This window comes from Miniopterus schreibersii (assembly GCF_964146895.1).
Source record: "Miniopterus schreibersii genome assembly, chromosome: 2".
NCBI lineage: Eukaryota > Metazoa > Chordata > Mammalia > Chiroptera > Miniopteridae > Miniopterus > Miniopterus schreibersii.
Window position 1 is genome coordinate 104,766,372 of NC_138102.1, and position 24,434 is coordinate 104,790,805.

A 24,434-nucleotide genomic window follows, 5' to 3' on the forward strand; every position below is an offset into this window, starting at 1 on the left:
TGTCACGTACAGTGCCCTTGTGATACTACTACCAGTTTGCACCCACAAATGCAAGAATTTTGTTCAAATTCCATTTTGTGTAATCCCCATTGGGAGAGAAGACAACGTGTGGCATGTTCACAAGTATACATTTCCACTATCAACTGCTTGCCTCACCAGAAAGAACCATTTTGGCCAGGCCCTGATGAGAATCAAATCCTCTGCTGACAATTTTATTTATTTAATCTTCGGAAGGCTCTTCCAGACTAACTTCTGGCTCAGGGTATTTCAAACTTTATTTTTTTTTCCCCTCCCCTCCCACGTACTTCCAGCAGGGGGCGCTGTAGGATGTTCACACCGTGATGAACTGATGTTCCTGAGCGTCCTGGCGCAGGGCCAGTGAGCACTAGGAGTGTTCCTACCACAGGATGGTTGGGGTTAACTTGTCTATACAAGGAAGTAATTGTGAGCTGCATAAGTATATCCCACTAAGTCCAAATTAAATGCTTCCTCAACTCATCTTCCTCTTAGATAGATCCCCACAATGTGCACAGCCACTAAACATCACCCAATTGAGGGGAAATCAGAGAGGGAAGAGCTGAAATGGGAAGAAACAGAGTCTTAACCAGTTGTGGCCAATATTCCCTTTGCATATACTAGGAACATGTTGCTACGCAGGGAGGGGCCCTGAAGCTTCATCGGCTTCCCAGCCACTGTGCCCCTCAACTAGAACCAGGAGCAGGTGCAATATGGGGCTGTTGGGGCCCAAGGCAGCAGGCCTGGAGACATGAGCCAGAGTTGTACTCTCAACTCTGTCCCCAAGCCTCCCTGTGCCTCAAGAGCCCCTGAAAACAGAGATGGATGACACTGACCTGCCAGGATCACTCTGAGGTTTAAAGAGGATTTGTTACAGCTCTTGGTAAATCGGAGCTCTGGGCAAATGTCAGCTGTTGTCCTGGGCCAATGTCAGTGTTCTCCTCTGCTTGGGTCCACAAGGGCTGCCTCTTTAAAGCAGGAGCGTATGCTCTGACCCCCAATGAAATGGGTGAGCTCTGTCTTCTGAAATCAGAGTAATCCTGCTGAGGTCACTCCTGCCAACCCCCCTCCTCCCTGCTGTCAGCCTGGGGATTAGAGGAGAGGCCAGTGGATTAACAGGTTCATTTGTCACAGCCTCCCCTGCCACAGGCAGCTCCTCTCCTGGAAGCCTGCTAGTGAGGTAAGGCGGGTCCTCTCTTGCTGTTCTCTGTGGGGCAGAGAGAAGCCCTTTCTCCTGCCAGGCATTGCAGCCAAGGCCGGACTGAAATTTGGGAGCCTCAGGCTTGCCAGGACCCTAAAAGCAGAAGGCTTGGGAGCATCCTAGGGTCTGGGTAACAGGCAGAAAGAGCCCAGGGTCTGAAACAGCTCTTTCCTCTCGCACGCCCTGACCCCAGCAGAAGCAGTGTGCCCAGACCTCCCAGGTCCCACCCAGACCCCAGCTCCACCTCCAGCAGGATGCCCTGCTGCCGGAGGCCCTCCCTGCGGAAGACTGCAGTCATCCTGTGTCTGCTGCTGTCCAGCACCTACCTGTCCCCCGCGTGGGGGCAGGCCAAGATTCCTTTGGAAACGTGAGCATCCAATTCAGCCCCCTCCCATAAAACCCTTTTACCCTTTCTTCCTTTCCTTCCCCCTGGCAGACCTCAATCCCACCTCTGATCTCCCTCCGGCTCTCCCCTGGGGGCCACGCTCCCTTTCTTGGGGTGAAGACCTTTTCTTCACCGTCCTCTCTTCCATTTGGGAGTCCCAGCTGCCCCCCCCCATGGTTGTAAGCAGACCTGATCAGCAGCTCTCGCACTCCCCAATGGGATGGCAAGCAGCATCTGGAGCACCTGCAGGGTGATGCTCCTTCCAGGACAATCGCTGCCATGAGGTGCCTGGGAGTGGGAGCCGTGTTGACTCAAAATGATTATTGCGGCTTCCCAAGGACTTGTTAGGAAATTCCTCTTAACATTCTGAAAGGATAAAGCAGTTCTAAATCAAGAAAATGGCTCATGCAACCAGGAATTAGGTCAAATTGGACTTTGGTGGTCTCAGTCTTCCCTCCCTCTGCCTTTCGCCCTCCCTCCAGGCCCTGATTCTACACCCTGTCATGAAGACCTCGTATCAGTCATTTACACTTTGGTATAGATTTAAATTACTGCGCAACCCCTCTGGGAGTATCTGTTTTTAGTCCTTGGCTCTGATGGTCCTGTTAAAGCAGTTTTCAATACATGTGGGAGCAGAGTGCTGTAGACTAAAGGGGTTTACCTGCTCAGTCCACATCGAAGTCCAGCCTCTCAAATGCAGCATGAGAGTCAGGCTTCCAGAACCAGCTGTCAACCTCACGTCTTAACAGAAGTGGGGACAGGGCGCCAAGGCAACACACAATGTTTGCGTTAGCTTTGCCGATAGGTGGATTTGCGCAGCACTGTTGCCATCTGGTTGTATAACCTCTACTTTTTCTATGCCTGGCATGCTGTCAGGTGCTTTACAAATGACACCTTTAGTCCACACAGCAGGTCAGTGAGGTGGGTGACAGCATCCCTCTTCTGCAGGCGAGGCGACTTCCCAAGTTAACGTAGCCAGTAAATGGAAGGGCCAGAATCTGACCTCAAGTCGGCCTGGCCTGTGTGTCACTATCACACCCACTGCTGCCTGAAAACTATCCATTGTTGACAGAGATGTTGAGAACAATTTTCATCCCCAGAATACGCAGCAGTTAACAGTAGAAGGCAAACTCTAGGGTCAGGCTGAGTGCCAAGTCGCGATAACTGGAATCCAGGCCTTGACTGAGAACTGCAGTGGACCATTGGCATAGAAACTTCCAGAGAGAGTCACTGAGGTTAAGGGCCCCCAAACATGCCACATCTGCACCTGTCCACTCCCTTGGAGCCAGGTGTCCACCCAGGACCTTGACCCCCCTCCCCTCTCCCACGGATCCTTCTCAGTCTTTCCTACCCCAGAGTCCCCGAATCTCTGTCCTGTGGAGCTACACCATCCCTCCCACTCAGCCCTCATCCTCCAACACCTGCCCTGACTTCTAATGCCCCCCCACATCTGTTCCCACCCAAGTCATCAAGGACCCTCATTGCCCAATCCAGTAAACATCTCTGGACTTATCTCTTTGGACTCCTGTTTCTGACACTAGCCTCTTCCTTTTCCTTGAGGTTCTGTGCCTCAACTTTCATAGCACTGTGCTCTCCTAGGTCTTCTTGGGCACCTGTTACCTCTCTGTCTTTGTCAAGTGCTCCTTTCCCTCTGCCTGCCCCTGAGATTGTTGGTGTTCCCCAGGGTTTGTCATCCACTCAGCTCTTTTCACGATACACACTCTCTCCTTGAGGGAGCCCATCTACTCTCAGAATTTCAACTGCCATCCACATACCAATGACTCTTAGCCCTGCCTCTACCTGTTAGACTCAAATATCCATTGCCTACGGACAGCTCTTCCTGAACATCTTGCAAGGTTTTAAATTCAAGTTTGTGTCTTTCAAGATACAAAGCGATTGGTGCTTTGTGGAGTTGGGCAGCACACAACCTGCCCAACATCACTCTGCAGCATAGCTCAGCAGCAGAAACCCCACATTCTACATACCCCAAGCTACATCCATGACCTTCCACCCTCCCAACTTGCTTCCATGTTTTCCTGATATTCTTAATTTTATTTAGTAACACCACCATCAGCTTAACCACCCAAGCTAGAAACCTAGAAGTCACGTTTGTCTCCCCCAAGCTCTACTCCACCTAGAATTTGCTTCCAAATCTATTTGTCACACTAAATTCTCCCAAGCTTCTAACACTCAACTCAGATCCCACCTCCCCCAGGAAGCCTTCCCTCATCACCACCAGCCCTCCCCAAGCTTCACTGGTGCCCCTTCGAACATGTATTATGCTATCTGTATATGAAGGGGAGTCCCTCTAAGGGAAGGTTTTACAAAGGTGAGGACTGTGATGTGCCTCCAGGACTTTGCACAATGCCTGGCGTGTAGGAGTGAATAGATATTGGTTGAATGACTGAATAAATGCTGATCTCAAAGTGATCACGTGGGCAAACTCTGTTTGCTCCATCTGGAGAGGCTCGGACACAGCCTGTGCCTATCCCCAGGACTCCTCCAGCCTGTCCAGATGGTGAGATCTTGATATCCTTCTGGGGACAGACAAGAGGTCAGGGTTTATCCACTAGGCTGCCTGCATCAAGGGTGAGGTGTGGCCTCTCGTGCCTTCCCTGCCTGAGCTGCCCTCAGCAGGAGCAAAAGCAGCTGAGGACCTTTTCCTCTGCCCCTGTGCTTCATGCTCCCTCTGAAGTTTCAACAGAGGATGCAGCAGCCTGCAGTGACCTTGAGCTGGGAACGCTGGAGAGGGATTGACTCACTGAAGTTGCCGCTGTGCCCGGGCTGTTCCTGTGTCTATCTTCAGGGTCCTCTCTGCCCTGCCCTGGACCCATCCACAGCCTCTTCTCCTCCTCTGTTCTCCATTCTCCACCCACAAACCATAGCCTTTGGGTGCCTGAGGGCAGTCAGGCTTTGGTTCTGGCTCATCAGCCCCTGGCCCTCACCCCTCAGCGGGAGATGCAGCATGTTCAGTGCAGATGCTGAGCCCCTGGTGGGTCCTCTGAGTCTCCTGCCATGGGCAGGAGGGACAGGGGTTCTTCGTGTGTGTCTTTCTGGGCGTATGTCTGTGTGTATGCATTTGCGTGTATATGTGCGTTAGTGTGTGAATCTCTGTGTATCATGTGTGTCTCTGTGTGTGCACCTGTGCATCAGTGGGTGTCTATTTATGTAGACACTTGTTTTATAAGTGCATGTGTGTGTATCTATGTCGTGTCTCCATATGTGTGTGTGTGCACATGTGTGTACACATGTACCTTCGTGGCCTGGCAGAGTGAAGCTGTGGGCAGACACCTTTGGCGGGGACCTGTATGACACCGTGACCAAATACTCAGGCTCTCTCTTGCTGCAGAAGGTCAGTAACCCCTTCCAGGGAGCCCACGGGGTCAGAGGGTGGTCAGCCAGGGAGCCCTTCCAGGGAGAGGAGCGGAGACCCAGAATCCCTGAAAGTCTGTGCTGTGTGGGGCCTTAGAGATCTTCTAATCTAATCCCCTCATTTTCAGAGGGGGAAACTGAGACCCAGGGAGGAGAACAATTTGCCCAAGTCATAGAGCAATCAGTGGGGTGGTCAAGAGCATAGGGTCTGCTCAGATCCCCAGGAAGCGGAGGTCAAGATGGAATTAGACAGACGAGAGATTTCTTGGGGGAGGAGCTGTGAAGAACAGAGAGGTGAAAGCAGGAGCAGCAGACGGGGATGCAGGCCTGACGCCTGTGAAAGGGGACAGGGCAGAAGGGGGAGGGGTGAGTGGGACCTCAGCCAGCACTGTGGGGAAAGTCCTGCTGCAGCTGCTTGGGCGGTACAAGCCCGCCTGTGGCCTCTGTCCAGGGAGAGCTCCCCTACCTCCAGACCTCGGAGCTCCAGCCGTGCTGGGGGCTGCAGAGCTCACATGGGCCCCAGCAGGGGTCTGGGCCATGCCTGGCCCCTGGGCAGGACGCAGGGCCAGACGGGGAGGACCGGGCACCAGCAACCCCGGTCCTCACTGATTAATTGCCTTATGTGTAGACTGACACCTGGCCTGTCCTCTTATAAGATTATAAACAACCTCATCTTCCTCTGATATTTATAACTCCCAGACCAGTTTTAATAATAGCTTGCCATTCTCTGTTATTACCATTTGCTAAGAGCTTTATATTCAGGATTTAATCTCACCACAACTTCATGAGGTGACTGCAGCCATTTTCTAAATGATGCTAAAAGCAACCTTCAGGCTTTTATGCCCACTCCTGACTACCAGGCAGCCCCTTCCTGTCTCGCATTCCCGACAGCCCACAGGAGGAAGCAGGAGCCAAGGTGCCCCAGCCCTGGGCCCCCACAGGCCACTGTAACAATGACAGCTCATCCCACTCCCCACTCACGCCACAGTGCTACTCTGCAAAGTACCATTTCATTGAGTGTTCTCATTTGTGCCCTCTAACCCCGGATGAGAAAGATCTAAATAAGCAATAATTATTGTGGCCGTTTTGGGTAAAATATTCTCTAAGTCTATGCACTCTAGAACATTCTCTAAAGCTATGCAAATGTCACATCTTGCGAATGAGGAAACTGACTGAATAACTTGCCTAAGGTCATGTGGTCCACATGTTGCCGAACTGGGTCATTAGACACGGTGATATGAACCCTCGCACCCTCGGGGAAAGATTATCTCCCACGGCCCCAGAGAGTAAATTTGAAACCAGCTCTCTGGACTCTCCTAAGCTCCCTGCCAGTTTGGTGCCACTGAATTTGGTCTGGACGTGATGTGCATCATGGGGCTTGGGGGAAAGATGAACTGGTGCTTGGGGAGGTGTCGCAGTCCATTTGAGCAGCCCCGGGGAGATGGCAAGCATGGCTGCACAGAGAACATAGAAGTCTCAGAGACCTGGCTGTGTGACCTTGATCAAGTTCATTGACCTCTCTGAGCCCCAGTCTCCTCCCTCTTAAGGATATTAACCAAATGTGTCCAGAGCCCCTGGAAAAGAGAGGACATTTGATAAGAGGCTGCTAGTATTGTTAGCTGGGGAGACTATGTGAGGGGGAAAGGGCCTGTCCTTGCCTCTAGCTGAGTAAACACGGCCTCATGGGTTTGAATGTGGTAGTTGAGAGGACTGTAGATCATGTGTAATCAGGTACCAGACATCCTGGTGCCAGATGACAGGTGCCCTTTTCTCCCACATGCCCCTTAACAGAAATATAAGGATGTGGAGCCCAGCCTGAGGATCCAGGAGGTGGATGGCTTGGAGCTGGTGAGGAAGTTCTCAGAGGACATGGAGACCATGCTCCGAAGGAAAGTGGAGGCCGTGAAGGTGCCCCAGGCCCTATGATCCGGGGAGCCGGGAGGGGGAAGGGGGGCGGGAGGACTCCACCCAGCCTGTCACACCAAAATGACCCCCACTGATCCCGTGGCCCTGGGTCTCTCACCCACATCCTACCTCACGAGCTTCGGCCTATATCCCCATGGCCCAAAGAGCCTTGTAAGGGAAGAAACGATGGGGAGCCAGGGGAGAGGGGAGGGCTGGGAGCAGAGCTCTGCCTTAGAGACAGCATCCAATGCAGCAGGACCAACCTGCAGCGTTAGGAGGGACTCTGCATCTCACCACTGTGTCCAGTGACAGGTGCAGAGCAGGAACAAAATGGGCGCTGAGGAGCCACCTGCTGGCCGGCTGGCTGGTGGACGCGTGGGTGGCGGACGGGTGGGAGGATAGAGGGATGGAGAGCAAAGTAAAGCTCCCCCCTCCTCTTTTCTCTCTCCCTTACTCATCCCTCCACCCATTTCCCTTCTGCCATATCGGCCCTAGTGCTCTGGGGGCTGCCCAGACAGCATAGGCGCTTACAGTGACGGGCCTCCTGCTCAGGCCATTCCACACGGCACAGCCGCCGAGCCTGGCTCGGCTGATTGAAACAGAATGTGTCACTTCCCTGGCATGAACTGCCTACCCCAGCGCCGTGGGGACCTGGATGGTCGGAGAGACTTAGTTCCTGCTCCACCCGAGCAGAAATCTGGCCATCCAATACCAATGTTGTCCCTCAAAAAATTCCTTTGGGGAGGCAGAAGAGAGGAGTAGAGGCTGGATAGTAAACTGTTGGAGGGGAGGCTGAGGCCGGCGCTGAGGCCGGGAAGTGGGGAATGAAGCTGCAGCCTGGCCAGCCCGCCTGCCTAGCTCCCACCTCCTCCATCGAAAGAATCACCTGGGGGGAATCCTGTAAAATCGCTGGGGCCTTCTTTCCCACATTATAATTTGCAGTCACTTTTCTCCAGGCTTAGGGGCAAGGGATCTTAGCATCCGGAACCACTGAGGAGATACTTGGGGACTGGAGAGCCCAGCCTGGCCTGTAGCAGGGGGACACTGACTCGCAGAACTAGCCCAGCAGTACCCCTACAGCCTTCAGTCTGCAAGGCTGTGGAAACCGCCTCCTTGGGCGGAGCACAGACTCTGGAATGCAGGAGCACACCACTTCAGGGGGGCGGTGCTAGAGCCCAGCAGTCCTGGCTCACCCCCAGAGGCCAGGCTCTGGGGCTCCAGTTGCCCTGTGGACTTCCCATAGCCTCAACCTCGGGAAACCAATCAAACCAGCATTTGCTCTGCAGACCTTCTCCAATCACCAGTCCCTGCTCTCTGCTGGTGGTTCAGGGCGGGGGGGGGGGGGGGGGAGCACAGCCACCAACTCTTCTATGAGAGTACTCATAGGAAATTTCCTGCAAAGCAGCACTAAAATAATTTTGGCCCCGTGGAATTTCTTCATCACATCCTAGGAACTGGGGGATGGAAGTAGGGAAGTTAAGGACTCTTCTACTCAATTTACAGTTATATAGAGACCCAGAGAGGCTTAGTGGCTTGTCCCTGACAAAGCCAGAATAGGAGCTCAGACCTTCTCCACTGCCCTGCCCGTCCTTAGACTTTTTGAAATATAATTGACAATCAAAAACTGTGTATATTTATATTCGGCGGCTGAAAGGTGGAAAAAACCCAAATGTCCATTAACTGATGAATGGATAAACAAAATATGAGATATCCATAAAATGGAATATTATTTAGCCATGAAAAGGAATGAAGTTTTGATACATGTTAAAACATGGGTGAACCTTAAAAACATCTCAGTGAAAGACTCCAGATACAAAAGGTCACATAGTGTATGATTCCATTTATGTGAAATATCCAGAACAGGAACATCCATTTACAGAAAGCAGATTAGTGGATGCCACGAGCCAGGGAAAAAGGGGAATGAGAGCGACGGCTTAGTGGGCACAGGGTTCTATTTAGGGGTGGTGAAAAGTTCAGGAACTAGATAGTGATACTTGCACAATATTGTGAATGTACCTAATGCCACTGAATTGCACACTTTCACATGACTAAAATGTATACACACACACACAGACTATTTTTAGAGCAGTTTTAGGTTCATAGCAAAATTGTGAAGAAAGTACAGAGTTCCCATATGCCCTCTGCCCCCACAAACACACAGACTCCCCAACTGTCAACAGCCCCCACCATTAGGTACATTAGTTACAATAGATGAACCTCCACTGACACAGCATTATCACCCAAAGTCCACAGTTTACATTAGGGTTCACTCGGGGTGTTGTACATTCTGTGGGTTTTGACAAACCCATAATGACATGCGTCTACCAGTATAGATCATACAGAATAGTATCACTGGGGTAAAAATCCTATTTTACACCTATTCATCCCTCTCTCCAAACCCCGGTGACCACTGATCTGTTTACTGTCTCCGCAGTCTTGCCTTTTCCAGAGTGTCATGTGGTTGGAATCATGCAGTATGTAGCCTTTTCACACTGGCTTCTTTCACTTGGAAATATGCATTTACCTTTGGCTATTGTGAACAGTGCTGCTGTGAACATTTTATGCACGAGTTGTTGTTTGAGTCCCTGCTTTCAGTTCTCTTTGGGTAGACTCTTGGGAGTGGAATTGAGACCCCCTGACCTCCTTTGGCCCATGCATCTCCCCTTTGTATTCCCATCCCTCAGAATCTGGTAGAGGCCGCCGAGGAGGCTGACCTGAACCATGAATTCAATGAATCTCTGGTGGTGAGTCCTCCTGTTCCTAGAGCTGCTGCCGAGAGGGTGTCATTGTTAATGTCCCACCCCCAGCAATGGACAGTGTCACCTGAGTACAGAATATGGAGGAGTAGGGGGAGGGGAGGTCCAGCACTATCTTTTAACGTGCTCAGGATTTGTATGAACCTACAATAATTTGATTCTCAAATGCTCCGGAGTCTTTTGAGAAAGGATTTATGGGCCAAGTAGGAGAGTCAGCTACCAAATCTGGGGCAGGGGTGTAGAATGGCCATCGACTCTTCCACAGACATTTATCACCCAATGCTACATGCTAGCCTCTGCCCAGGTAAAGTCAAGAAGCTCATAGACCAAATAACTCTAGCATAGGGCCTATAATGTCTTCATACAAATGGTAACATGTTCAACCATGCAGAAGGGGAGGGGAGGGGCTCAGAAGGTCCAAAGACTGGGTAGCCTCCGCACCGGCCTGGGCTGAGGGGAATTTGATCAGCTGAGGGCATGAAGAGGGTGTTTCCAAGCTGAAGGAAAAGAAATAGGAATACACAAGATTGAGGACATTACCAGTGGTCATCTCTCTCTGTCCAGGGAATGGTGAAGCAGAAAGTGACCATGGTAAAGGTAGGACTCTGGCCTTTATTCAGCCTGAGAGGTACATATTGAAGGCTTTGAGCTGGAGAGGGACACAGCCGATCAGTGGCAGCACTGTGGTGGCATGGGCAGGACATAGGGAGCGGGGCTGAGGGGCACGCTTCCACTCTGAACCACGTGGTATGGAGAAGTGGGGGAGAGGGTCTGATTATGGCTGCAAGCGGCTCCAACACTGTGTTTAAGAGCAGAGAGCAGACTGCTGGCTCCTCATGGACACCCCGGCCACAGGATGTTAAAGAGGGAGGCCTCACCTCTCAGGGCCCCCTGTCTGGGTCCCTCGGAGTCTTCCCGCACTGAAGAGGCTGGTGGTACTGCAAGGCTGCCTCTGTCTCTTTATCTCTCCTGGAATCTGTCTGCCTGTCTCCCTCTCTGGCTGTGTCCACACACGATAAACAAAGCAATAATCCAGACAATTTACATCAAAACCCAATTGAATCAACCACCTGCTCCAATGATCTGGATACGTATTAGCCCCGAATCCTTTGGGTCATTGCCTGAACCCCCCCAGGTGGAGCTTGTGTGGACACTGTCAGTCCATCTGACGTCTCTCATATCTCAGTCTCCTGATTGAACCATTTCTCTTTCTCTCACGCCTTCGATGCGGGTCGGTGCCTGCGTGGGTGCTGTCTCTGTCCCGCCCGTTCCCCTCGGCCCTAGTTTGACTATTACAACGCAGCCCTGGTCAACGAGCGGGATGCCAGTGGCGAGCACGTGGAGCTGGGGGCTGAGTTTGTCCTGGAGCCCAACGCGCACTTCAGCAACCTGATGGTGAACACGTCCCTCAGCAGCGTGCAGCTGCCCACCAACGTGTACAACAAAGGTAGTCCCCGGCCCACGGCCTGGCATGGTTGTTGGGGTGGAGCTGGTGGAGGTTAATGATTCGCCCCCATTTTCCGGAGAAGCCCTTCAGGGGGTCAACTGATTCTTCAGCCTCCCTGACTGAGGAAGGGGATCCTTCCACAGGAGCCTGGGGGATGGAAAACTCGGTGCTCCTGGCTTAGAGGGTGTGCGTGTGGCTCTCCAAGTGAGATGTAGAAGGAAATTGTGAGCTGCATCACTGCAGGCTCTGTGTGCATGCACGTGTGCGTGTGTGCACGCATGGGTGTGCGGCAGGTGAAGGACTGGTCACTGTTGCTCCTGATTTAGTGTGCCCTGAAGTTCCTTTTACAATCTCACCCTTCAGACCCAGATATTTTAAATGGAGTCTACATGTCTGAAGCCTTGAACCCTGTTTTTGTGGAGAACTTCCAGAGAGACCCGACACTAACCTGGCAATATTTTGGCAGCTCAACGGGATTCTTTAGGATCTATCCAGGTGAGGACAGGGGAGGCATCGCCAAGATCCTCTAGGCTTCTTCTCTGGGAATAAGGCAATAGGGGTACTGAAGATAGACCCTGGTACTCAGATTCCCTGCTATCCAAAGGCACCTGCAACCCACACTTTGACACTCTTCACAACATAATATGCACATTTTCAACAAATAGCTGTTGAATGAATGAATGAATGAATGAATGATGGATGGATGGATGGATGGATGGATGGATGGATGGATGGATGGATGGATGGGTGGATGGGTGGGTTAATGAATGGTGAGTGAGTGAAACACCATGGTAACTAGCCAGTAAATGCCCACATTGAACTCTCTCCTATGGAAAGCATTGTGGAAGGTGCAAAGGAGATAAAACTATTCTTGATATTAAGAAGTTTACATCTTAATTGGAGAAATGGGGCATGCTCACTAACATGCTCAACAGCAATGTAGAGATGTCTCAAATCACCCATTCCATCTGAGGTTTCAAATCTATTTCAGTGAAGCTATTTATTATTCTCCTACTATCTTTTAAATTTCTGCTGTATCTGTAATTGTGTCTTCCTTTTATTTATATTATTATTCATTTTTTCCTTTATCAAACTACCACTGATTTTTCTATATGTTAGTCTTTTCAGGAATGACCTTTTGTCTTTGTTGATTGCTGTATTATTTCTTTGTTTTTAATTTTATCTATTTTAGCTTTAATTTTATCTTCTTTTTTTCTCTTTTATTCTGTTGTTTTTCCTCCTAACTTATTAAGTTGGACACTTAGATTTAATATTTAGCCTTTCTTTGTTTCTAAAATAAGTGTTTATGGCTCTACCTTGTCATAGAAACTCTACTTTTACTCCATCTCACAAGTTTTGATTGATAGTGAGTTTTTATTATTAATTATAGTAAAATACATATAAAATTTAGCATTCTAACTTTTTTAAATGCATGACTCAGTGGCATTAGGTATATGCACATTGCTGTGCAAGCATCACCAGCGTTCAGCTCCAGAGCTCTTTTCATGTTGCAAAACTGAAACTTGGTACACATTAAAAATAACTCACCACTCCCTCCTCCCTAGCCCCTGGCAACCACCATTCTACCTTCTATTTCTATGACTTTTGCTACTCTAGGTACCTCATATAAGTGGAATCCTACAGTATTTGTCTTTTTATGACTGGCTTACTTAACTTAGTATAAAGTCCTCGAGGTTCATCCACACTGTAGCATGTATGAGAATTTTCCTCCCTTATAAAGCTGAAAAATATTCCATTGCAAGGCTCTACCACACTTGGTTTGTTCATTTATCTGTCAATGGACACTTGACTTGCTTCCACATTTTAGCTATTGTGAATAATGCTGCTATGAGTATGGATGTACACATACCTCTTTGAGACCTTGCTTTCAATTATTTTAGGTATGCACTGAGAAGTGGGATTCCTGGGTCACATGGTAATTCTGTTTTTAAGTTGGGGGAGAACTTCCATACTGTTTGCCACAGCAACTGCACCATTCAAATTTCCACCAGCAGTGCTCCAGGGTTCCAATTTCTCCGTTTCTTCAATAGCAGCCATCCTACTGTATGTGAGGCAGTATTTCATCATGGTTTTAATTTGCATTTTCCTAATCATTAGGGATGTTGAGCATCTTTTCATGTGCTTTTTGGCCATTTGTGTATCTTCTTTGGAGAAATGTCTGCGCACGTCCTTTGCTCATTTTTGAATTGAGCTTTTTCTGTTGTTGAGTTAGTTGTAGGAATTTTTGTAATATATTGTGGATATTAACTACTTATCAGATATATGATTTGCACATACTTTTTTCCCTTTCCATGGGGTGTTTTTTTTTTTCATTTTGTTGATTGTGTCATTTGATACACAAAGTTTATTGCCTGTGTTTTTGGTGTCATGGTACTGTTTTAATTATCATTATAAATTCCTAATTGAATTGCTTTATAGACAGAGAACATGATATATGTGGTACTGATTATGTGAAATTTGTTGAAATTTAGTTTAATAGCCTAGTATGTCATCAACTTTTATAAATATCTAAAGTGAGTTTGAAAAGAATTTGTGAACTCGGAATGTGGGATGAAAAACTCTGCATATGTCATTAGCTCAAGCTTGTTAATTATATTGTTTACATTTTCTATATCTTTGCTGGTTTTATGTCTACTGGACCCTTGTTTGTCTTTATTACACATTGTTTTAAAATCTATTTTGTCTGAAATTCATAAGAAATACCAGTATGCCCTTGATTATCCTGATATATGTTTTCCCATCATTTCACTTCCAATTTTCTGTGTCGTTTTGTTTTAGTCATATCTCTTGGAAATAGCCTATAGCCTTAAAATTTTTATCCAGACCAACAGTCTCATTTACTAGTTGGCAAGTTCAGCACATTTGCATTGATTGTATTGATATATTTAAACATGCTTATCTTATTTTTTTAATAATCTTATTTTTTAAATTTCTATTTGTCCCTCTATTTTTTGTTTCCTTTTTCTCTTTTTTTGTCTTTTTTAATAATTAACCTTTTTTGATAAATCCTCTGTTATTTATCTCTTTTTCTTTCTATCAGTTTAGAACTTATTCTATTTATATTCTTTCAGTAATTATTCCTTATTAGGCATATTTAACAAGATATTGAAATTAAATAATATTTTTACCCTTTTTCCAGTCAACAAAGGACTTCAGAACTCTTCCACTTACATCTCCTTCTCCCACCCTGGTTTCCATCCTCTTATCATCTAATATTTCCATTTTTGTCCCCACAAATTAGATAGTATTATGTTATTTGATGCAAACATTGCTTGTTTGGTGTTAACTACTTGTTGACCATTTTATTTGTCCCTTCTAGTAGAGCTCTTGGTGTTAAGCTGCTTCAGCTTCTGTTTATCTACAAATGTTTTATTTATTCTCATTTTTTAATTCAGTCTTTTTTTTTGCAAGTTCCATAAATCATTTCCTGTTGTCATCCTATCTAAGCAGAAAAGACCAAATTCTATTTCTTTTTTATTGGAGACAAGTGACTGACTAAGCCTCCATTTAGTGACACACCCCTGAGAAACAGATTACAGTAAGTAACAGCTCCGGGAACTACAACCCCAAGTAGAACTCAGAAGACAACACTGTCGTCTTCTCCCCTCGTTCTTGAGTGATAGTTCTGCTGGGAATGCACTTCTAAATTAACAGCTATTTTCTCTCAATGCCTTCAAACATTTTTCTACTGCCTTCTGGCTTCCACTGATGTTGAGAAAATCTGCTATTAGTTTAACTGCTGTTCTTTTGAAAGCAAATGTTCTAGTTTTCTGGCTGCTTTCAAGGTATTTATTTACTTGCCTTTGGAGTTCTGCAGCTTCGCTAAAATGTGTCTCCAAGTGGATATCTTTTTATTTATCCTGCTTGGGACCTGCTGTGCTTCCTGCATCTGTGGATTGGTATTTTTATCAGTTCTGGGGCGTTGCCACATTGTCGTTGTAGTCATGGTGTTTCCTTGTGCTCTCCCTTTTCTCTTTCCACGTCTCCAGTTGGACACATATTAGACCTTCTCCTTCCATTCTAGCTTCCACAGGATTCTGGACGAATCTTTCAAATGCCTGAATTTTCTCTCTACCTGTGAATAATCCACTATGCTTGTTTTTTTTCCAACTTAAACATTTTCTCATATACAAAAGTTCCATACTTTTCAGGCTGTTTCTTGGTTCCTAATCGTTTTCTGGTGTATTCTTCCCTGTGATTTCTCCAACACAGCTATCCTGAGTTGCGCATTTGGTGGTTCCAACACCTGTAATCCTTGGGCGGATACACCTGGTATTCTTGCTCCTGCTGCCTCTCACTCGCAGGGGCCTGTTCCCAGAGTGTTTGGTAATCTTTGCCTGTGAGGCCATGCCCCTTGCAGTCTGTGGGAATCCTTGGGAAAGCTTCCCCTCAAGAGAATCACTTCTGTTTCTTCTTGGAGTTGAGGGTACCTCCACCCTGGACCACCAAAGCCCTCTTCCAAGGTTCTGGTTCAGAGCCAAGAACCTCAGATTCACTTTCTCCTCCTAGTTACTGTTATAAGCGTCAAATTCCCCACACCCCTGCGACAGGAACACGGCCTTAAAACCCCGCTGCTCACCACCGCTGCAGGCCGATGTCAGAACCATGCTACCCGGGCTCCCACCACACCAGCTGGGCCCACGGTTCTGTGCTGCTTGCCTTCCAGGCCGTGGCTCCTGACTGTCCTGGCCCCTGCCCCTCACCCTTTGAACTCTGCTCCCATTTGTTTGGTTTTGGGAATATGCTCCCTGGAAACCTCTCCTCCCTTTGACAGACCAACAGTGCCTCAAACTGTGTATCTCATCTGGAGTCTAACTGCTGCAGAACAGGAGCTTCTAGACATTCATGACACACCACATTTTTCTAGCCCAAACATAACATAATAATCTCCTTATTGTGAATTCACTCTTCCCAATCTTTGAAGTATTTTCAAATAGAGATTCCATAGTAGAGCATGTCAGTGTTATCTGTGCTCCGTGTGCATTTATCCAAGTTTTTTACTTGATAAATAGGACAGGATCTACCCCAGCACCCTGCCGGTGGGTCAAGGAGAGATCTTTCATACCCATTCATTTGCTCTTTCATTCATATGACAAACATGTGCTGCGCATGAGGTCTCTAGGTGCTATCAGACACTGTGCCAGGTACAGGCAGACCTTGGAGATACTGTGGATTCGGTCCCAGACCACCAACTAAAGCAAGTTTCTCAATAAAGCGAGTCCTAATCTTTTTTGCTGGTGGAGGGCCTTGCTTTCAATTTGTTCCATGAAGTGAGGTATGCCTGTACTTGGAATCCCTGACCTCAAGGAGCTTACAGTCCTGTGGCCAATCATTTCTCCCAGCCAGCTAACGGGAACGACCTTGAGCACCAACAGGCAACCAGACTAGGGGCAGATGGGCTAGAAGTTAGAGCATCTTCACTCTGTCTGTGCTTTTGCTGGATGGTAATGGATGTTAAAAGTCATGCCTTCTGGAAGCTTCCCCCTCCACAATTCGATGTGAGGTTTAGCTCACAAATGAGTCCCAGGCACAGCACATAGGGGTCCTCCTGTGAGATTCACCCCAACTCTGGGTCTGGGCAGTGTGGGTGGTGAGTGTCCTTCCCTTGAGCTGGCCTCCCTCCTTGCCTTTGCCTCAGTCTACTTGGTGCTCTCGTGGCCCCACACCCTGCTGTCCAGGTCCACGCTGGCCCTGTCCTGGGGGTCATGGCATTCCTGGGTGTCAGCACCCAGCGGAGGCTCTGGAGCAACCTCACTGAACCATTGAAAGAACCAACCTTTGTTTCCCCAGGCATCAAATGGACGCCTGACGAGAATGGAGTCATCACCTTCGACTGCCGAAACCGCGGCTGGTAAGAATTCCCAGGGGAAAGGTCCCTGGTGCCGGCTTCCCTCTTATAACCTTTGGGTTTTGCCTAGTTCTACGCCAGTCCCTGCCCCCCAATCCAAGGGTCTCAGGGATGTAGAACCTTAACCTGACACACGAGTAGGAAGAAACTGTCTGCCTCCCTCTCACAGAGCTGCCTTGCTGCAGGGCTGGTCGCATTGTCTTTCCCAGCCCACAGCTCCTCCAGGACACTGAGCTGTCTCCAGACCCGCCCTCTGCCAGGCTCCCCTCACCCTCCACATCCCTCCTCCGGCAGACTTGTAACAGAATCTGAGGGTGGAATCCAGTTCTGTCCCTTCCTGCTGCCCACCCCTCCGTGACCTTGGCCGGTCCAAATCAAAGAGGACAGTTACCACAAGAACTTGACCTCTCTCCCACCTGACAGGCCTATTAGATGGGCACATGCCCGGCTGTTGCCCCCAAAACGGCTTCAGAGCTATGCTAAGTGGTTATGGAACATGATACAACCTGGCATCAATGGGGCAACTACCTGAACTTCGGATAAACTTGAGCCAGAATCCAAACAGAAATAACGAGAGTAGATTGGGTAGTTGCTCTGGCTTTGATTTTCCCATTGCTGGCCTGTCCCTTTCTTGCCGCTAAAGGTACATACAAGCTGCTACTTCTCCCAAGGACGTAGTGATCGTGGTGGATACAAGCGGCAGCATGAAGGGGCTGCGGATGGCCATCGCCAAGCACACCATCGCCACCATCCTGGACACTCTGGGAGAGAATGACTTTGTTAATATCATCGCGGTGAGTGCGCCTTCCTGTTCTAGCACAGCTCTCCCTTGTCCTAGAGAAACTTTCCTGTGCCTGCACCGGAAGGACCTACCCCTGCAGCCACGGGTGCTTCATGCTGGAGTGATTCCTCTGAAGCCGGGCTCGTAACCTAGGGCCTGAGCAAGGATGGGCTGCAAGAGGTCCGTGGAGTTTCTGAAACTATGTGTTTGTCCATTTCTCTGAGTCCACAGAGTTCATTAATTTGGGATGTAACAGAGATTAAGAAGCACTGGCCCTGAGTAAACACCTAATTTATCCCATCCCTGTGCTCTTGGCTGGCTCCCATCACTGAACAGCCTCTCCATTCTGCTGTAAGACGAGTGATCCCTGGGCTCCTGCCTTCCAACAATCCCAGTTCTCCCACTCCCTTCATCCCAAATCCAGACTCATCGGGAGAAAGGAGAAAGTAGGGTGGAAGCACCTGACAGGGCCAACAAACCCTGGTCCTGCTTTCACAGCAACTCTTCCTGAGAGTAGCTCTGCCTGCCCCAGAAACGTCATGTTTGGAAGAGAGACAGCAGGAAGGAAAGGGGACAAGTTAGAAGGATGCTTTCAAATGCAGTGACAGAGGGGGCCAGCCCTCCACAGAGGCAGAGCTGGGGTACCACCTGGGGTACCACTTTGAAGGCTACCTGATCAAAACCTTTCTTCCACCAGGCTGCCACATTGCTGAAAATGCTTATCTCTAGTGGACTTTACTTCCCTAGTAAAGAAATACCAAGGCAGAATGGTCTAACTTCAAAATGGTCATCCTGGGATTATGAGAAGGGCCCCCCTATCACTGAGCTGCTGCCCAAGGCCTGTGTCACCTACCCACCCGCATGCTCCCATCTCCACCACCTCTCCATCCCTGCTCCTGACCTGCAGCAGAGGCAGGACAGCTCCAGGAACTGGTCCCGCCACCTCACCAGAGAGGGGGTGCTCCTGCTCCTCCCTCAGGGCCTGTTGATAGCTAAAGGACCATCTTCATCAGTGCAGGGCAAGGAGAAAAAAAGCACAGTTTCGAGTCCCTGGACCCAGGCACTGGGAGGGGTCTGCATGTGGAGGGCCCTGGGATTCCCATGGAAAACGCTCCGTCTGGTCGTGGCGGCAGAGACAGGGACTCTCTCAGTAACATGTGGTTCCCTGTGTGCCCCAGGAGATGGACAGGACTCAGCCACCCAAGAAAATGAACCAAGACTGGGATTTGAGGGAGAATTTTTAGAGTTAAGTCCCTGCTGTTCTCTGTACTCCCACCTCTCTACTCAGAAAAATTGCCGAAAGCACAGGGTACCCCAAGATAATATACACAGGTGCTCAGGTGACCCCACCCTGTGAGTTGCCTGAACTTCTTCACTGGGCCCTGACTTTCCAAAAGGCCCCTGTCTGTTCTCCCCTCCTCTCTTCCCTCCACAACCGCAGTACAATGACTACGTCCATTACCTCGAGCCCTGTTTCAAAGGGATCCTTGTTCAGGCGGATCGAGATAACCGCGAGGTGAGTGTCACACCAGGTGAGTGCCTGAGGCTGAGCCCCTGCTCTGCCTTGAATGGCGGGAGTCATCTGTGCACTTGGAAAGGGACACAGCAGGTCTGCAGCTACCCCACAAATACGTCCACGAAATTGCCACCATGAATCTGCTGCCTGCCTATCACAGCAGTGAGCGAAAGAGAGGCCTCCCACCTGAGGAACCTCTTCTTCAGGGCTGGTTTTTTACTCTGTGGATTGTCCAGGACGCAGTTTTCCCCTTTGCCTCCCCCTGGGCATTTCCACTATGTCAATTTTCATGAGGAGCTTCCCAAAAGGAGGAGAAATTCAAGCCTATTGTACTGAGCCCTTTTCAAAGGCCAAAGAGGAAAGGATGTGGCAACTCTGTTTAAGGGAGAGTTTGCATGTCACAGGCCCTTCCCTCTGTGCCTGGGGAGTTGGGATTTGGCTTTCTCGTGAATCCTGGCCTTGAGTTGGAGCCCCTGGCAGCCTCCATAATTTCTCCTGTAAAATGCTTGCCACTGGGGTAAGAGCTGAGATGCTGAGGATGCTGGGGACCTGGGGACCTGGGGACCTGAGCATGGGCCTGGACTGGCCTCCTTGCTCTGGCTGAAATGACACTGGCATTTTCTTGCAATAGTGGGGATAGAATTATGCCCAGCCACTCACACTCTCTCAGTTTATCTTGGGAGCATTTGAGAAATATCTGTTATGGGGGTCCAGCCATGAAATCAACTGGGCCATGGAGAGATGGATTCTGCAATCAGGTCCTGGGCAGTAGCTCTACACAGCCTCTGAAATTAAGACCAAAGATGAAGTTTCCCTGGCCCACTCCATCCACTGACACTCCTCTGGTTTCTCACCCGCAATAGCATTTCAAACATCTTGTGAACGAGCTGATGGTTAAAGGTGTGGGGGCCGTGGGCCAAGCCCTGAGGGAAGCCTTCCACATCCTGAAGCAGGTACTGCACCTGAGGAGGCCGAGGGAGAGTGGAGGGGCGGAAGGCAGGCTGGAGGGGTGGGGAGGGTAGTTCACAGCCTGTAGTCATGGAGCTTCTCCTCCCCTGTGCAGTTCCAAGAGGCCCGGCAAGGAAGCCTCTGCAATCAGGCCATCATGCTGATCACGGACGGGGCCATGGAGGACTACAAGCCAGTGTTTGAGAAGTACAACTGGCCAGACCGCAAGGTTACTCCTGGTGGTGGTCAAGGAGCAAAGGGGGTGGGGGGCAAGGGGAGCGGTCTCCTACTGCTGTGATGGATGGCCCAGAAAACCCAGGCCCCCCCTGAGTTCAAAGAATCTACCCATTAGCCCATTAGTAAATTCAGATGTCCCAGATTGAAGTTCCAAAATTATGGTGACTCTCCGCACAGGGGACTCATGCTAGAGGACTCAGGGAAGTAGACCAGAAGATGGTGGTGAGATGTGAAAATTGCCCTGGCGAGTCCTCGGGCTGCCTGGGCCCAAGGGTCCTTTCTGATCCAAAGGAGTGAGAATGGAGACTCCAAAGTCGGCAAAGTGCTTGACAGCTAAGACTCGTGTGCGTTATGTTAACATTGCCCAAGGCCAGGAGCTATGGCTGCTGAGCTCATCTGTGTCTTGTGGATTAGGTGCGAGTTTTCACTTACCTTATTGGGAGAGAAGTCACTTTTGCTGACCACATGAAGTGGATCGCGTGCAACAACAAAGGTAGGTGACCTGGGCAGAGCACCCCGCAGCCTGTACCTGAGCACAGGTGGAACAGCATTGCCCGGTCACCGGGGGTGCTGAGTGGTGGCTCCTGCGTGGGGCCTTGAGAGTATCTGCCCCTCCTTCCCACTCGGAAAAAATAAGTCAAAATGCAGATTGCTCCATAAAAGCTTGATTACTCCCCCAGGGACTCTTAGCCATAAAGCCACCTGAAATGAAACTTAGAGGTCATCTATCCAGAAGAGAGAGCTGTCTCTTTAAATAAAGCCTCATAGAAACCACAGCAGAGACTGAGTGAGGCAGGGGTGTGACTGATGTTACAATGTAAGTTCTCTCTTGTGTCCAGCCTCCATTCTTCTTGCTGCAAATTAAGCCCATTTACTCTGATTCTACTTCCAAACAAAAAGCAGGGGGTCACCATTTTCTTTAGAATAATGTTTTGTGTGCAAACTGTCCTCATCTATCTCTGGCCAGAACCTAGGACCTGGGCCTCAGGTTTGGACCTGGGTTTGATGCAACCAAAATTTATCAAGCACCTACTATATACCTGGCAAACTTTCCAAACTGTGGTCAGGATGGGCTCAGGCTTGCTGTTGCTACTGTCCAGCTGGGGAGACAAAGCAGTGAAGCATCAGTGGTGATAGCATCTTGAATGCCCTAGGAGGGCGGAGGGCCACAGGCAGGAAGGCAGTACTGGGAGCTGGGGGACAATGGCAGAGGCGCTTCCCCCATTTGGAGGTGGCGGGAAGGCTTCCTGAAGGAAAGGGTGTCTATGCTGACATATAAGGAACAGGCAGGAGTCAGACATAGAGAGCAGGGAGGGTGTTCCAGACGGAGAATAGCACATTCAGAGGGTCTGTGACAAGAGGCATGCTGGGAACTGAGAGCTGCTCCACTTTCCCGGAGTGTGGGGTGAATGTTTTGTGGGAGGTGACGAGCAGTGAGACCAGAGAGGTAAAGATGTGCTAAGTCATTCATGGCCTTGGAAGCCATTTGCTCTTTTAATATCACTGTGGCTCCAGTGAAGAGGCTATGGCACACCCCCTCCATAACTGAGGAAGGACAGCAGTGAGAGGAAGGAGGAGGTGGGGTTGTGACAGCTGTGACAGACTGGGGTCCCTGAAAATAGACCTGGACAGAGCTGCATGCAGGAGGGAGCTACCCCGGTAAGGAAGTGTGGAGAGCAGCATTGCGAGGAGAGGCTGACCCACATGTCCCTTGCCATTGAGGTCCTGCTGCTTCTGCAGCAGCTCTGGAGCCCAGAGGCCCCAAGTGAGTCAGGGGCTGGGCCTTTGAGTCCCCATCAGCACCACTGACCCCCGCTACCCCCTGGAAGAGGGACAGCCTTATGGAAAGCAGTTCCCTGTGGCCCAGAGCAGCTCGCAGTGAAGGGCCCAGCTGTGAGCCGTCAGCAGCTGGGGGGAGGGTGTGAGCCCTGCAGAGGGTTCTGCGTGGAGCACCCAGCCTTCCACAACCACATGGCTCCTCCTCTCCTCCAGGCTACTACACGCAGATCTCCACTCTGGCTGACGCCCAGGAGAATGTGATGGAGTACCTGCACGTGCTCAGCCGTCCCATGGTCATCAACCACGACCACGACATCATCTGGACCGAAGCCTACATGGACAGCAAGGTGGGCCCCCAACCCACTCCAGAGTGAGAGACCCCAGGGCATGAGGGGTGACTTCCTGGGTGAGGAATGGGGAGAGCAGATCACAACCTCGGGAAACGTGAAGGGGGTGAGCCCTCCCGCCCACTAGCAGACCCATCACCTGCATGATGCCCCAGAGGCCCAGCAACCCTGTGAGCAGACCCAACCGAGGTTGAGCCCCTCTGCTCCAAGCTGGTTCCTCCCTCCTTCCCCTTGTCCTCACCTCCTTCATTGTCCTCTCTCCCACCTGTTATAGGAAAAAGGAGTCCAATCAGTAATTCAAGATTCTATAGCTTCATCAAGTGTCCCCTTCCCTAACCCCTGCACTTACAGAGTCTGCCTGTGGGCAGCAGTAACTTACAGGAAGGAAGAGATATCAAAGGCAGAATGTCAGACTGAAATGTTGGGGGAACGGGACCTTCTGGTACCTGGCAAACCACACCACAGACACCTGCTTCAGTGATGATGCCTCAGACTGGGAGTAAGAGAGACCTGCAAATAATGGCTTAAATAAAAGTGTACTTCTCCCTCATGTAAAAGACGTCTAGAGGTGGCAGCCCCAGAGCCGATGAGGAGCTCCCTGGTCACCAGGGACCCAGACCCCTTCCTGTTGTCCCCTTGATCGTCCCTACAGACCTCTTGTTCCAAGTGAACAGTGGAACTCCAGTCAACAGAAACCACTCACTCTTAGGAAATCTTACTTCAAATTCTAAACTGAAAAATCAAATGAGGAAGGGGGTGGGGACTTGAGGGTTAAAAGTTCTTCATTCCCCAAGGTCTACTGTAGACTCCACGTCTAGGCAGCCTTCCTAAGGAAGGTCAGGCTTATGAGACACACCCACACATACCACTTCTCGGGGCCTATCTTTGTGATAAAGTGGGGCACATGTGTGAAGCCCCTTCCAAGGGGACTGGAGGAGCCAACACAGTGAGGTGAGGAGTCGGGAGGAGGGCCATCTCGGAGGTCGGGAATGATGTGGCTCTGGCGTTCTCAGTGGGGAGGAGGCTGTAGATTCATCCTGCGTGGGAAGGTGGGGGGTGCAGTGGGGATGACTGGAGGCTACTACAACCACACCACGGCCCCTCACCATGCACTTGCGTCTGACTGTTGCCCTGTGTCAATGTCCCTCTCCCTCTTAACTGGCCTGGGCTGTAGTTTGTGCCAACATTGGGTCTGTAGCAGAGCTTTTTGGAAGAGTTCTTGCTGTGTTAAACCTTTTTGTTTCTGGGCATGCCTGGGATGGGCCTGTTCCATGGATTCACTCTCATCCGAGACAAGAGGGCTTAGTGAGCGTGCCTGGAAGCTGGAAGCTGGGCTGTGGGCTCTGGGATTCTGAGACTCACCCTGGCTCAGTGATGGCCTGGTCGTTCTCCAGCCCACCTCTCTCCTCCAGAATTTCTGCCAGCTCTCCTTTTGTAGAGAAGGGAAAGCTCATTTGGGATTGCTTCCTCCAGTTGGAAGGTGACATACTAGTTGACACCGGTGACCATGGGTGCTCCGCACTGTGAACTCTGAGCCCTCTGTCCTCTGCTCTTTCCTCCCTGGCAGCTCGTCACCACACAGGCACAGAGCATGATGCTCCTCACCACCGTGGCCATGCCAGTCTTCAGCAAAAAGAATGAAACGGTGAGTGGCCTTCCCTGAGAAGCTGCAGCGGGGCCACCACTGGCATCTTTAGACCAATAGTTCTTGGTGTGGCCTGGCATCAGAGCCACTTTGGGAGAGCTGCAAATGCAGATTCAAGGCCCTGTGCCCAACCAGCTACATCAGAATCTCTTGGTCCAGAGAGGGTGAGGTGAGGGCTGAGGTTTGGTCCAACTTCCCAAAACTCCACAGTGGTTCTGCTCAGTCAGCTTG

At 49.9% G+C, this 24,434-nt stretch overlaps 1 protein-coding gene across 1 annotated transcript in view; it reads left to right on the top strand.

The window, feature by feature from the left end:
* Window positions 1-1,470: 1,470 nt before the first annotated feature.
* The window catches only part of CACNA2D4 (calcium voltage-gated channel auxiliary subunit alpha2delta 4), a gene marked incomplete at both ends in the record, with an annotated part of 112,643 nt that continues 89,679 nt past the window's right edge, over window positions 1,471-24,434 (top strand). Inside the window, 14 exons of the mRNA XM_081127755.1 lie at window positions 1,471-1,583; window positions 4,872-4,953; window positions 6,765-6,881; window positions 9,563-9,622; window positions 10,919-11,081; window positions 11,445-11,576; window positions 16,893-16,953; window positions 17,594-17,744; window positions 19,173-19,247; window positions 20,111-20,200; window positions 20,311-20,424; window positions 20,847-20,925; window positions 22,425-22,558; window positions 24,126-24,203. Of these exons, the coding sequence (XP_080983881.1) occupies window positions 1,471-1,583; window positions 4,872-4,953; window positions 6,765-6,881; window positions 9,563-9,622; window positions 10,919-11,081; window positions 11,445-11,576; window positions 16,893-16,953; window positions 17,594-17,744; window positions 19,173-19,247; window positions 20,111-20,200; window positions 20,311-20,424; window positions 20,847-20,925; window positions 22,425-22,558; window positions 24,126-24,203 (1,449 nt within the window). The remainder of the gene's footprint in view (window positions 1,584-4,871; window positions 4,954-6,764; window positions 6,882-9,562; window positions 9,623-10,918; window positions 11,082-11,444; window positions 11,577-16,892; window positions 16,954-17,593; window positions 17,745-19,172; window positions 19,248-20,110; window positions 20,201-20,310; window positions 20,425-20,846; window positions 20,926-22,424; window positions 22,559-24,125; window positions 24,204-24,434) is intronic.